This window comes from Grampus griseus (assembly GCF_964374135.1).
Source record: "Grampus griseus genome assembly, chromosome: 1".
In the NCBI taxonomy this organism is placed as follows: Eukaryota; Metazoa; Chordata; class Mammalia; order Artiodactyla; family Delphinidae; genus Grampus; species Grampus griseus.
In genome coordinates, this window is record NC_139017.1 from 122,916,464 (window position 1) to 122,930,831 (window position 14,368).

Below are 14,368 nucleotides of genomic sequence, written 5' to 3' on the forward strand. Positions count from 1 at the left end.
TGTAACAGTCAGCCTTAGTTTATGGCATGCCTTTATCCTAGGCATTCAACTTAGCTTTCACAGAATCATTTCAGAGTTTTAAGTAACCTTTAGAGTTTATTTTGTAGATGAAATCCTTGAGCCTCATAAATTAAATGATTTGTAGGAATCAGAATCTAGGTTTTATAATTTGTGTTCTTTCCAGTAAATCGTATTAGGAATAAAACTGCAGAGTGATTAAAGTATTTGGCCATTTTTGATGTCACATTTCACTCATAATTTCAGCTAGAAATGTATTTTATTTAGAAGAATATTAGGCTGTGGTGGTATGATATTACTCCAATTCTGATGAGATTATTTTTATACCATATATTAAAGTGATGGATTGTTTTTTAGTGTTTTAAAACAAAAAAGGATGAATGTATTTCATTTGTATTAAATGAAAAAAAAATCAGCTCAGATTCAGAGTATATACACTACAATCTGAAGAAAAGATATCAGAATGCAAAAAGTACAAATGTAGCCATCCCTTTGCCCCAAGAAAAAATAGTCTAGTGGAATCTGCCATCATAGTGCTATGACTGGGAAGCAGTGGGACCTTGAGTTTTTGATGTAATTCTTGATGCTTTGGTGTCTGTCTCTCCTCACAAGTAGCCAAACTCTTCCTGCAGACACCCATACTCAATATTAGATGTATATTAGGATTTGTCTGGTCCTTGAATAACACTTTTTTACATTTTAAGGAGTATAGATATCTCTAATAGTATTTCATAGTCTATAAATAGGTTACCATTTCATTTTACAGTGTTATCATTGATTGTCCTCTCTAGATATACCCGTGTTTCCTACGATCACAGCCACTGTGACTTTTCAGGAGTTTCGATATGATGAATTTGATGGCTCCATTTTTACCATACCTGAAGACTACAAGGAAGACCCAAGCCGTTTTCCTGATCTTTAACTGACACAGAAAATGATGCCATTCAACCAAGGAAAGCTAGAGAATGCAGAGACCCCAGAAGTGAATTCAAATAGAAGGGACAAATGTTTTCATTGAAGAAAAGGGAATTATGTTGGATCGACACATCAGTGATATGATATAATGAAATGGGCCTCTAATAAGAATTCCAGCAAGTTTCCTGATGTGCCATTTTCAGTCTTTTTAAAAATATACATATTATAAGTGTAATAGTTTGACAGCTTAATGACCCCAAGTCCTTCTTATGTAAAACAGCTATGAGTGCTGTGATTTGTTTTTAAAAATTTTTACACTTCTTGTTGAAATATATATGCATATAAATATATCTATATCTATATCTAAAACACTCCTGGACCATTAACATAAATTAAATGTCTTAAGAGATATGAAGCCCTTTTAAACTTGTCATCTTATATTCAAGGTGACCTTTATAAATATTCCTTCAAGCTTTGTTTTCATAAAATGTAAAGTATGTAACATTATGTATAGTTCAGTAATTTGAATGTTTGTTCAATATAATGAACTAGAAGGAATGCAGTTTTCTGTAGCTGAATGAACCAAATGGTAACCATTAAACAATTGCATTTATATGTTGCAATACACTTCAGAAGGAGCATTCTCTCTGCAGGGAATAAGGTACCTCCTTTAGCACCTTAGTGCAATTCATTGTGGTGCTATTTGTTTTTACCTGAATTCTTTCTTCAGTGGAAAATGTTTGTTAATAATCTTCCTTTCATAGAGACTTTTTTTTTTCTAAACTTGAGTTTAAAAGTCCTTTTTGTGTTCATGATGAGCATGCTTAAAGATATTCTTCTTCCAAATCTGAGCACTTTAAAAAAATTCCAAATTTTTAAACTTGCTTCCTAATAAGTGCACATCATTCTGATTATTTTGTTTTTAGTGGAATATGGATGCATTTGTGTCAGTTTTAAAAACAATCCACATATTTTGGGCATCCCTACATATTTAATGCTTTCAAAATAAGGTAAAAACATTTTATATGCTAATAGAATATATTTGTTACAAGTTAAATTCCAGAAACATACACAAGATTGATAATTCCTACTGTTTATTTTTTTAAGTAAGTCACAAGAAAATATTTATTGATTTTAATTATCTCCAAAGTGTTAAAATCATGCATTATTCATTTTTGCACATAAAAATTTTTCATACTTATTCCAAGATGGTTTGAAGGTCCAACAATGACAATAAATTAGGGAGAATAATGTATAACAGTCATAAAATGTTATGTTGTATTAAAGAGCTTAGCTAAGGAAATGTTTTTTAAATGTATCTTGAAAAATGTGTCAGAATGCATCTGTCAAGTTTTTTAGAGTGACCAGTAACTTTTTTCAGGATTTTAAATAATTTGAATGAGTTTAGAGACCTTTATTGAAGAGATGGCTTAAAAATCCGAAGCATCAACCATAAGAAAAATTTTGTAATAAACATCTTTAAAGCTGCATCTTCCATGCTGGTACATACTACATTGCATATGTTGACATTTTATTAAATACATTTTATAATGGAGAAAAATAATCATAGTTAAAAATTCAAAGACCAGTTTCTACCTTACGTGGGTCTGTTGAATTTTGTGGAAAGGGTGGGTAAACCCAGACTAGTTTTGTTAAATAGAAGTTGATCCCTATTATTTTGGGAATGTTTGTTGGACTTAGAGATTCTATTATCCTGTCACTGATTATATGAGGTTTGAGATACTGAAAGGCAATGATCACTGTTGCTTTTAGGCTCCCTTGCTTTGTGGGAATATGGTATACTTTCAAGAATATACTGCAGACTTTTTTTGTAATTCATTGGGGAAAAAACATGGTAAATTGCAGCTTGGGATTTATCAATTTCCTAAAAGCTGTGACTGTTTTGCTGGGATACACTGGAGGTAGGAAGACTACTGAAAACTTTTGCACTTGAATTTTGTTTTTAACTTTTTCTTTCATAAAGAATAGTACAGATTATCCATTCCAAAATGTCTTTTATCTGATCACAAAGGACAAGCAAATGTCAGTATCTCTTATGATGGTAAAAATAGGAGTTATTTAATGCAAATAAACTTTTCACAGTATTAGACTTTTCAAAATGTGCCTTTTAATCCAGCTAATGAATGAAGCTATATGCCGTGTTTCAAGTAAGTAGATAAAAACGCTATATATTTTGATACTCTTACGTGGTAATCTAGATTTTGTAATGTAGGTTCATAAAATTCTCTTTGCCTTCCATTTGTGACTGAAAAAACTGTTTAAAATTGGGGGGCTATAAAATGGTTACCTTAAATGGCCGTTTAGAAATGTTCAGTATATCCTGCCACCAGTATGGTTTCAAAAGAATATAGGATTCTTTAAGAAAATTCCCTAGAGACAGTTTGCCTGTCTAGACATTCATGTACAGAAAATTATCAAGCTTCATAAAAAGGGAGGCATAAAGCTGATGCTCTGATTATTGTGAGTATAGCTACATACAATTGTCTAGACACAAACACATTTCAGAGAAGCTGATAGCCAACAGAAGCTGAAAAAACTATTCAGTTTTTCTCCTGTTTAGAACTGGTATTGAGCCCCACTCACACTAATAAAAATGTGTTTTCATAGTGTTATTCATGCACAGCTTATCATTCACATCTTGGGGAAGGGTGGTGAATAATGAGTGCTTAAGTGAAATTTCTCCCTAGTTTTCACTAAGCCTAAAGCAGACAAAGAGCTTGTTTCGAGGCCACAAAAGGACTAAAGAAAATACTGAGTTGCTTTTGCTCTTAACTTTTATTTGTCACAATATGGTTGAGAAAAAGTTGTAGAAAACGGGGTGAGTTCAAAGTCCTACTTGTAGTATGCTAGCCTCTGAAACTGAGCAAATTACTTAGTATGGACACACTATGCCTGTGCTTAACTCCAGCAAAAGGTATCTTAACTGTGTTTTCCAAAATTAACAAAATGAATCCTTACCAAAGTTGCTATACTTGGGAACTTTCAAAGACAACTGACAGTGAAACCTAGATAAATGGACAGGAGGTATTAAATCACTTGTAAAGACATTAAAACTAAACTCAGTAAAAGCCCATCCTTTGTATATTATGAATGAGCAAAAACTGCTTTTGTAAAGCATTTTATATCAGAAATCTGGGCCAATAGTATCTTAGAATGCCATCTAAAAATGTCATAGAATGCCATCTAAAAATGTCATCTCAGTAGCGTGCACACACATACACACACACATGTATTTTTTTGTGGTACACGGGCCTCTCACTGTTGTGGCCTCTCCTGTTGTGGAGCACAGGCTCCGGACGCGCAGGCTCAGCGGCCATGGCTCACAGGCCCAGCCGCTCTGCGGTATGTGGGATCTTCCTGGACCGGGGCACGAACCCGTGTCCCCTGCATCGGCAGGCAGACTCCCAACCACTGCGCCACCAGGGAAGCCCAATAGCACACTTTTCAGATCATGTGATTATCCTTGTAGTACTACCTAGTGATGAACTTTAAAAAAACTGTTACAGCTCATTTTAGGAATAGTACTTCTGGCCATAATGGCACATATGGTACATGGAATTAGAATTTTCCTTTTGCCACAGCACCTAAAAAAACTGAAGGAAATTTCCTGTGTTTTAAAGAAAGGTATTTGGCAATCATTCCTGAATTTGCTCATGTTTTGCAGGTGAAAATAATTAGCCTAAAGCAGAAACTGTGTAGTATAAAAACACAAAAATAAGACGCACCTGTACCTCCCATATAATTCTTGGTCACTGAAGAAGGCTGACAGTGACTGGCTGGGATATTTAAGTAATGAACATGGGTAGCGTAGGAATTCTGAAGAAGTGAAGCAGAAATTATGTAGTTCATACACGTTGTGGCTTATCTGCTTGGTCCTGCAGTTTCAGCCCATTCTTGTGGGTTCCAGCTTATGGTTCCAACTTATTCTTACCCCTCTCAACTATCCTTCTTTTCTTGACTGCCTGTGGGCTTTAGTCTTCAGCATCAGATGCACAGCATAGACAACTTTGAGACTATTAAACCAACTCCCACAATTAAGGTCAAATCTCTGTCAACAAATCTTTTTGGGTCATTTGGCTCCCTGGATTGAATGCTGACTGATTGATTGATAAGAACAAAATTACATGATGCTAACCTACAGGATGCTTGTCTTCCTTAACTTGATATTTAACGCCTACTATAACCTTTAAGTATATTCTTAAGAATATTCCCACTAGCAAAGAATTAGCATGGTTCACACGTTATTTTGCTGAAGAATGTCTATGAATTTTACATATACTTTGATATTATAAAGTGAAAATGGGAAAATAAAACTAAGTAAAACAGACTCAAAATCAACAACTCCAGAATTAGTCTCATTTAAAAACTACCTCTGCTAATAAACACTTAGTAACATATTCTGATGCTCTTTGAAAGTATCAGTAGAGTTTCCATATTTAAACACAACTACATGTATTTGATTAGAGAAAATATTTTAGATAGGAGTGAAATGCACTAGCTAGATTTGAGACAAAAGGAACAGAAATCACAATTCCAGTTTAAAAGATGTCTGTCGATCTTCAAACAGCACAGACCACTTAATCTGGTGCCCAAGTGAAGAAAGTGGTATTGTTTTGCCAGAGGAAAAGTAGGCTTGTACAGGCTATATGACACTAAGAGCAGAACATCAGTTTTAAGATGCAACTCCAAGGTGAATGTAAAATTAGTTTTCACTGTTCTAGTAGAAGCCCAGTTTGTCTTTCTTCCCTAAATAACTAATATTCTTCTACCTTCCACATAGAATCACTACCAGGGAGCTTATTATCCAAAACCTATATTCACAAAAATGTAAAGGGAAATACAGCCATACCTGCACGCAATTTATCTTAGTGCTTTTGCTAAAACGTTACCCCAAACTGAATTTTCATATAGTTTTGAAAAGCTCCATAATTAAATAGCAGGTACCATTTACTGACCCAGGCACACAGGGCTACATTTTTTTCTACCAACTACTTTACAAGGTAGATATCACTCCCATTTTACAGACAGGAAAATGAAGGTAGGAAACACAGCTCTCCCCAGCTGTAAATGAAGCTGAAATTCATGACTGGGCTCTTAAATAGCTACTACCTCATTCACTCATGAAGAATTTAAGCAAATAAATAGCACAAACATTTTTCTAACAAAACCACTTTTATTTTTTAATCATTTTCACTACCAAATACAGAACAAAATTCAGTGTGGAGGCAGTGTTCACTTGATTTCGACTGGTTATGTGTTAAAGGCTTCTGTCCCGTGCAACCCTACCTTTGTGCATAAATGTTCACTGAAAAATAACCTAAGTATAGACTCCCTTCACGACAGCATCTTAAGTCAGTGGTACTATTTTAAAGCCCAAAATTTCTTAATCCCTTTTTAGAAATCAGCATACTATATATTCAAAGACTACAAGTGAGGGAATAAAATTTGAGTAATATTAGGCTTAACCAAGTGAAACCGCCAATATCTTACTTGTTTTTGACTTACAAAACCGACAATATCATATGGTTCAATCTTTAAATGTTTTTCTACTAAATTTTTTTGTAAGTTTAAAGAATGTCATTTGCGTTCAACTTCGTGTTTAAAAATGCAGTGATTTTTAGGACCATTACTAGAATGTCTTACTACAGACAGAATTCCCTTCCATAAAATCTTTAAAAAGTTACTACAAACTGTAAAAACAATGCTGGCTTATCTATACGGCATTTCAATTCTAAAAGTTAAAAAAAAAAAATTATACTCCAATTTGGATAAAAGCTACAATTCCGGCTCATTTCCCCCTTAATCCCAGCCACTCAAACACTACTCATTTCATAAATGAATAAATATACTATTTAGTATTGTACAGTAGATACATACCATTGAGTTTCTATACTATTCCAGAAAAGTATGTTTATATTCACCAAAAATATAAATTTACTAGATATAGGTGGGATCATTTATCCTAAAGTTCATTGCTTTACTCAACCCAAGTCCTACACCCAAAATATAAGAAAGAAAATTACACTTAGAAAAAGACTGTTTTAGATAGAAATTAAACTAATTCTGACAATTCTAATGGCAACTAATCACTACAGTGATGGATTCCATCTTACTACTATATTAAAATATGTGGACTGAAAGGAAAAAGAACTTGATATGTAAAATGAATGAGGTAAATGCCATACATTCAACAACGTAAATAAATACAAATACAGTTTTACAGGAACATAAACATAAGTTTAAGGGTTTTATTATCAAAGTCTTGTAAAACAATTTCAGAAACTGTACATCAACATGGCACAGACTGTAGCCTACTTTTGTTTTTACTGCACAAAAGTGAAGCTTGGAAACTCCTGTAAGAAAACAGTTGCCTAACTACTTTGCATTTAACATGGAATCACTGTGTGCATAAGATTACTACTGCAGTAACAGTAACACAAAATTTATTGGTTTTATACAACTTGAGATCAAATAAAAAGTACATTATCAAGTAGATCTGTCTTATTTTTAAAAGCATATGAAGGTCAATTTAAAATGCACTATCCCCCTTTTCCAACAACGAGATTAAAACAAATTAATAAAAGAGTGGACAATTGAAAATCAGGACAAGAGATAACTTTCTTTTACAGATGGACTTCAGGATAGGCAGATAACTTTCACTGATGTAGATGTTCAATAAATTATTTTAGGAAAAAAAATTCCCAAACACCTTATGAAAAAGTATACAACTCTACTCCAAAATATGCTATTTACTTACTGCCAAAGACAGTTTCATTGAAATCTTGTTTCTGTAATTAAAGCCTAATTATAGCCATCAAAAAAGGTTAGTGCATATATAACCCTTCAAAGTTAAACAAAAGCCACAAAAATTTAGCCACAAGGCTTAAAGGATTATCTATTTCAAATGCTCATTTCCAGATGTAACTATAAGAATGTTAATTTGTCATGTCAACAAACAAGACCATAAGTAGATCCATCATGTTGGAGGATTTGAATGACATTTAGGATATTCCTGCCACAATTAACATGCAATCAGTGCATTCCCTACATGGCTCTATTACGGCAATGAATCAAATTCTAGAAATACTATAAGTGAACTTAATAAAGGAGATCATACAACATAAACAATCCATGCCTGCTGTAGATGCATGCAGCTTTTCATTTTTGTTATGAAGCAGCACCAGAATAGTAAAACTGCTTGTTTACTCAATCAGATTTCAACCTGTCAATAACTGGTTACCCATGTATCATTTTTCTAAAAGCTTTTGGATGTAAATAACAAATATCAACATCAAGAGCTTTATAACCATTTATGACTCAGAGCTGTATACATCTAGATTTGAGATGAACAAATACAGCATTAAGGAATCACACAGAGGAATGACACTGATGCACGTATACAGTTGGATTCCCACAGAGGCAATATTCAGTCACTCATATCCATGTCTTCTTCATGATGATCATCGCCATTCACTTTGGATTCTCTTAGTGAGTCACCAGTTCCCTTTTCCACAGAACACTCTTTTGCTTTAGGAGAAGCTGGCTCTGTCAGTTTCTTCTCCTCTTTCTTCTCTTTCTCGCTGTCATACCCCTGCTCCTCTTCATCATAGTCCCGTGTAACCTGCTTTGCCAAGGAAAATAATAAAAGTAAACGTCTTCACAGGAAAATCACTTCTTTCAAGTACCAGCATCACCCAAAACACCAAAATAAATTAGTTTGTAAACATACTTTTACATCTTTATCACTCTCTGATTTTCTTTCCCGTTCCTTTTCCTTATCTTTACTTTTCTTCTTCTTGCTTGTGGATCGTTCTCTTTCATCTCTGCTTCTTTCCTTGTCTTTATCTTTCTTCTTCTCCTTTTTATGTCTAGGATGACAGTAAAATGCTGACAAGATGCTTGAAACGAACTGCTCAAGAACTTTCACCATTAATTAAATAGGAGTAAGTTTAAACTTGTTTTAGATGGCAAACTTGACAACCCAAGTTCACTTGCTATAAAGAGGACAGCAAAGATCCAATTTCAAGTCACTGGATACAAGCTGTATATAAGTAATATAGGGAAGAAGACTATAACTTGATTACAGATCGAAAATGCCCAATCCTAAACAGTGTTTATTATAACACAGCCTCAAGTCATGAAGAGAGTGTATCAGCACATTCTTAAGCATTTTAATTCCTGAAAAGGAAGAAAAACTCTAGTACAGTTCCTGAAAAACAGGATAGATTTAATAAAAGATTAATATTCTTACCTCCTAGGGGATGGTGAGCGAGACAATTTTCTTTTGGGAGACCTAGGCTTTTTAGGAGATCTTGTGCCACTTCTGCTTCTTCGTCGTCGTCTCTCTCTAGAACCACAAATGTGCAAACTAGACTTTAAAATACAGTATTATCCAAAAAATGCAGACACATTATAGCAGATATGTCTATGATGGAGCTCCACTAGAAAGAGGATTCTGACAACGAAAGACCTATTTTCAAATACTGTTCTGAGCCTAAGAAACAAATGAATACTAAAAAACTGCAATTCTTTTTTTTGTAAACTATGTGCCTTTCCTTTAATGTCCTCAAGAAAACCCTAATTTTAGCAATACTTCTTAAAGACATTATGTCATCAAAACACTAGAAATGTTAAACTTGGGGAAAAACTGATTAACAAAAGTTCTAACTCAAGGAAAAACAGTCTGAAGTAAATTATTATTTATGGAATCAGTTTTAGATTCATTCAGTGGCCAAAACGTGTATAGGATAATATGCTGTGTTACGGAAGGCAGTTGCTAATAAAATCCAAAATTACTTCTAAATCACTAGGTAAAAACCAGAAAACCAGAGTTAGTGGTAACACAGATCAAACTGACTTCCTGTTGTCTAGCAAACCATGCCCAATTCACGCCCTGCTTTGAGCAATTAGCTTTTTAAGGTGTACCTCTCCTCTCTCTTTCAATTTTGACTTAAAAAAAATTCTGTGTCTACAACACAAACAGATGGGAAGGAAAGTCCTGCCCTATTCTTGGACTGGAAGAATCAATATTGTTAAAATGACCATACTACCCAAGGCAATCTAGATATTCAATGCAATCTTTATCAAAATACCAATGGCATTTTCGTAGAACTAGAATAATTTTAAAATTTGTATGGAAACACAAAAGACCCTGAATAGTCAAAACAATCTTGATAAAGAAAAACAGAGATGGAGGAATCATACTCTATGTCTTCAGACTGTACTACCAAGCTACAGCAATCAAAACTATGGTACTGGCACAAAAACAGACACACAGATCAATGGAACAGCATAGAGAGTCCAGAAATAAACCCACACACTTATGGTCAATTAATCTATGACAAAGGAGGCAAGAATATACAATGGAGTAAAGACAGTCCCTTTAGTAAGTGGTGCTGGGAAAACTGGACAGCTACATGCAAAAGAGGGGCAGAACATTCTCTAACACCCTATCCAAAAATAAACTCGAAATGGGTTAAAGACCTAAATGTAAGACCAGATACTATAAAACTAGGGGAAAAGTAGAAAGTGCTTTGACATAAATCACAGCAATATTTTTTTGGATCCATCTCCTAAAGTAAAGGAAATAAAAGCAAAAATGAACTAATGAGACCTAATTAAACTTACAAGCTTTTGCATAGCAAAGGAAACCATAAACAAAACAAAAAGACAACCTACAGAATAGGAAAAAATACTTCCAAACAATGAGACTGACAAGGGGTTAATCTCCAAAATATACAAACAGCTCAATATCAAAAAAACAACCCAATCAAAAAAATGGGCAGAAGACCTACACAAACATTTCTCCAAAGAATACACACAGATGGCCAACAAACACATGAAAGGATGCTCAACATCACTAGTCATTGGAGAAATGCAAATCAAAACAACTGAGGTATCTGTCACCTCACACTGGTCAGAATGGCCATCATCAAAAGGTCTAAAAATAATAAATGCTGGAGAGCATGTGGAGAAAAGGGAACCCTCCTATACTGTTGGTGGAAATGTAAATTGGTGTAGCCACTGTGGAAAACAGTAAGGACGTTTCAAAAACAACTAAAAATGGAACTACCATATGACCCAAATTCCACTCCTGGGTACACATCCAAAAAAAAACCCCACAAAAAAACAAAAGATAAAAACAAACCCACAAACAAACCAAACCCCACACAATTTTGAAAAGGTACATGCACCCCAACGTTCACAGAAGCATTTTTAACAACTGCCAAGATATGGAAGCTATGTTAAGTGTTCATCAACAGAAGAATGGATAAAGAAAATGTGCTGTATCTATACAACAGGATACTAGTAAGCTATAAAAGAATGAAATTTTGCCATCTGCAGCAACATGGATGGACATGAGGGCATTTAAGCTAAGTGCAATAAGTCAGACAGACAAAGGATTAATCTCCAAAACATACAAGCAACTCATGCAGCTCAATATCAAAAAAAACAAACAACCCAATCCAAAAACGGGCAGAAGACCTAAAGAGACATTTCTCCAAAGAAGATATACAGATTGCCCAACAAACACATGAAAGAATGCTCAACATCGTTAATCATTAGAGAAATGCAAATCAAAACTATGAGATATCATCTCACACCGGTCAGAATAACCATCATCAAAAAATCTACGAACAATAAATGCTGGAGAGGATGTGGAGAAAAGGGAACCCTCTTGCACTGTTGGTGGGAATTTAAATTGATACAGCCACTATGGAGAACAGTATAGAGGTACCTTAAAAACCTAAAGAGAATTTTTTTTTTTTTTAGAACCATACGACCCAGCAGTCCCACTACTGGGCATATAACCTGAGAAAACCATAATTCAAAAAGAGTCATGTACCATAATGTTCACTGCAGCTCTGTTTACAATAGCCAGGTCATGGAAGCAACCTACATGTCCATCAACAGATGAATGGATAAAGAAGATGTGGCACATATATACAATGGAATATTACTCAGCCATAAAAAGGAACGAAACTGAATTATTTGTAGTGAGGTGGATGGACCTAGAGACTGTCATACAGAGTGAAGTAAGTTAGAAAGAGAAAAACAAATACCATATACTAACACATATATATGGACTCTAAAAAAAAAAAACGGTCAGGGCTTTCCTGGTGGCGCAGTGGTTGAGAGTCCGCCAGCTGATTTAGGAGACACGGGTTCGTGCCCTGGTCCCGGAAGATCCCACATGCTGCGGAGCGGCTGGGCCCATAAGCCATGGCCACTGGGCCTGCGCGTCCGAAGCCTGTGCTCCGCAACGGGAGAGGTCACAACAGTGAGGAGGCCCGCGTACCGCCAAAAAAAAAAGAGGTCAGAAGAACCTAGGGGCAAGATGGGAATAAAGATGCAGACCTACTAGAGAATGGATTTGAGGATATGGGAAGGGGGAAGGGTAAGCTGGGACAAAGTGAGAGAGTGGCATGGACATATATGCACTACCAAACGTAAAATAGCTAGCTAGTGGGAAGCAGCCGCATAGCACAGGGAGATCAGCTCGGTGCTTTGTGACCACCTAGAGGGGTGGGATAGGGAGGGTGGGAGGAAGGGAGATGCAAGAGGGAAGAGATATGGGGACATATGTATAACTGATTCACTTTGTTATAAAGCAGAAACTAACACACCGTTGTAAAGCAATTATACTCCAATAAAGTAGTTAAGAAAGAAATAGGTCAGACAGAGAAAGACAAATACTGTTATGACATAACTTATACATGGATCTAACAAATACAACAAACTAGTGAATATAACAAAAAAGAAGCAGACTCACAGATATAGAGAACAAACTAGAGGTTACCAGTGGGAAGAGGGAAGGCAGGGGGTAATATATGTGTAGAGGATTAAGAGGCACAAACTATTAGGTATAAAATAAGCTATAAGAATACATTGTACAACACAGGGAATATAGCCAATGTTTTATAATAAGTATAAACGGAGCATAATGTTTAAAAATTGTGAATCGCTATACTGTACAGCAACTAAATTAAAAACAAACAAACAACAAACAAATCCCACCTAACGACAGCAAACTATTGGGTGTAAGACAGGCTCAAGTATGTACTGTACAACATGGGGAATACAGTCAATATTCTGTAGTAACTGTAAGGGGATAGTAACCTTTAAAAATTGTATAAAAATTTTAAAAAAATAATTAAATGAGAAAAGTTATAGGACTTTGAAGATGACCATTATATGATTCAGGCACAAACAAAATAATCAAAAAAATAATAAAGCCCTATACCTTCAGTTGTCTTCATTTCAGCTTCCAAATTAAGCTTTAAATAACAAAAACCACCTTACAAGTCATCTGTGACCCCTGTCCTGGAAGCATTACACAGAACTTTCCCTTCATCAAATATTTAAGTTTGTCACGGTTGTATACCTTACACTTTCTTGTACTGCTTTGTGTAACTAATATTCCAAATTCCTTAGAAGGAAAAGATGTTTTTTATATTGTATTTCTGTGCCCTATGATAGACTGTAGTACGGCTGCAAACAATAAAAATGTATAGAATATGCCATAATTTAAGAATGATTCAATAGTTAAATAGGATAAGATGCTTATGAATAAATCCATTAAATAAAGAAACAGGCAAACGATATGCCTCCAGTTTTTAAGGTAAGAAAATACATATTGCACATCCCATCTTTTATGCCCCTTTGCCACCTCAGACCTACTATGGCATTTCCTTGAGCACTTATATCTGGTTTAACTTTCTGTTTTAATATATTTATATGTGTCTTTTTAAAGAAAATATTCAGCACCTTGAAAAGAAACCCCATATCCTTTAGCTATCACACTCTAACCACTAATCTACTTCGTCGTTATAGATTTATCCGTTCTGGACATTTCATATGAATGAAATCATACAACATGTGGTCTTTTGTGTCTAGCTTCTTTCACCTGGCATGTTTTCAAGGCTCATGCATATTATAACATGTAACAGTACTTTGGTTCCTCTTTACTGCTGAATAATAATCTATTGTATGGAATGTACAACTGTTTACCCATGTTAGTGGATATTTGGGTTGACTTTTTGGTTTTGAATAATGCTGCCAAGAATATCCAATCCATGTACAAGTTTTTGTGCAGACATGTTTTTGTTTCTCTTGGGCATATCACTGGGAGCGAAACTGCTGTCAAAAAACTCTCCCTGTTTAATTTCTTTAGGAATTGCCAAACTGTTTTCCAATGCAGTTGCACAAGTCTACATTCTTTCTAAGACTGAGCTGTAACAGTTTTTTATATACTCTAGATACAAGTCCATTATTGGAAACATTATTTTTCTAGCACTCTGACAGTTGTCTTTATATTCTGAGTGTTCTTTGAAACAAAGTGTTTTTGTTTTTTTAATTTATTTTACTTAGTTATTTATGGCTGTGTTGGGTCTTCGTTGCTGCGTGCAGGCTT

At 34.8% G+C, this 14,368-nt stretch overlaps 2 protein-coding genes across 3 annotated transcripts in view; one reads left to right on the top strand and one right to left on the bottom strand.

The window, feature by feature from the left end:
- Positions 1 to 3,439, top strand: part of ANKRD13C (ankyrin repeat domain 13C) — an 80,961-nt gene extending 77,522 nt beyond the window's left edge. For both annotated transcript variants that reach the window (XM_082656996.1, XM_082656997.1), the window contains one exon: positions 810 to 3,439. In XM_082656996.1, coding sequence (XP_082513122.1) covers positions 810 to 940 — 131 coding nt within the window. In that variant the 3' untranslated portion in view covers positions 941 to 3,439. The remainder of the gene's footprint in view (positions 1 to 809) is intronic.
- A 3,749-nt stretch (positions 3,440 to 7,188) lies between these two features.
- The window catches only part of SRSF11 (serine and arginine rich splicing factor 11), a 54,545-nt gene continuing 47,365 nt past the window's right edge, over positions 7,189 to 14,368 (bottom strand). Inside the window, exons 12-14 of the mRNA XM_082654710.1 lie at positions 9,206 to 9,301; positions 8,684 to 8,822; positions 7,189 to 8,575 (exon numbers count right to left, since the gene is read on the bottom strand). Of these exons, the coding sequence (XP_082510836.1) occupies positions 8,381 to 8,575; positions 8,684 to 8,822; positions 9,206 to 9,301 (430 nt within the window). The 3' untranslated portion in view covers positions 7,189 to 8,380. The remainder of the gene's footprint in view (positions 8,576 to 8,683; positions 8,823 to 9,205; positions 9,302 to 14,368) is intronic.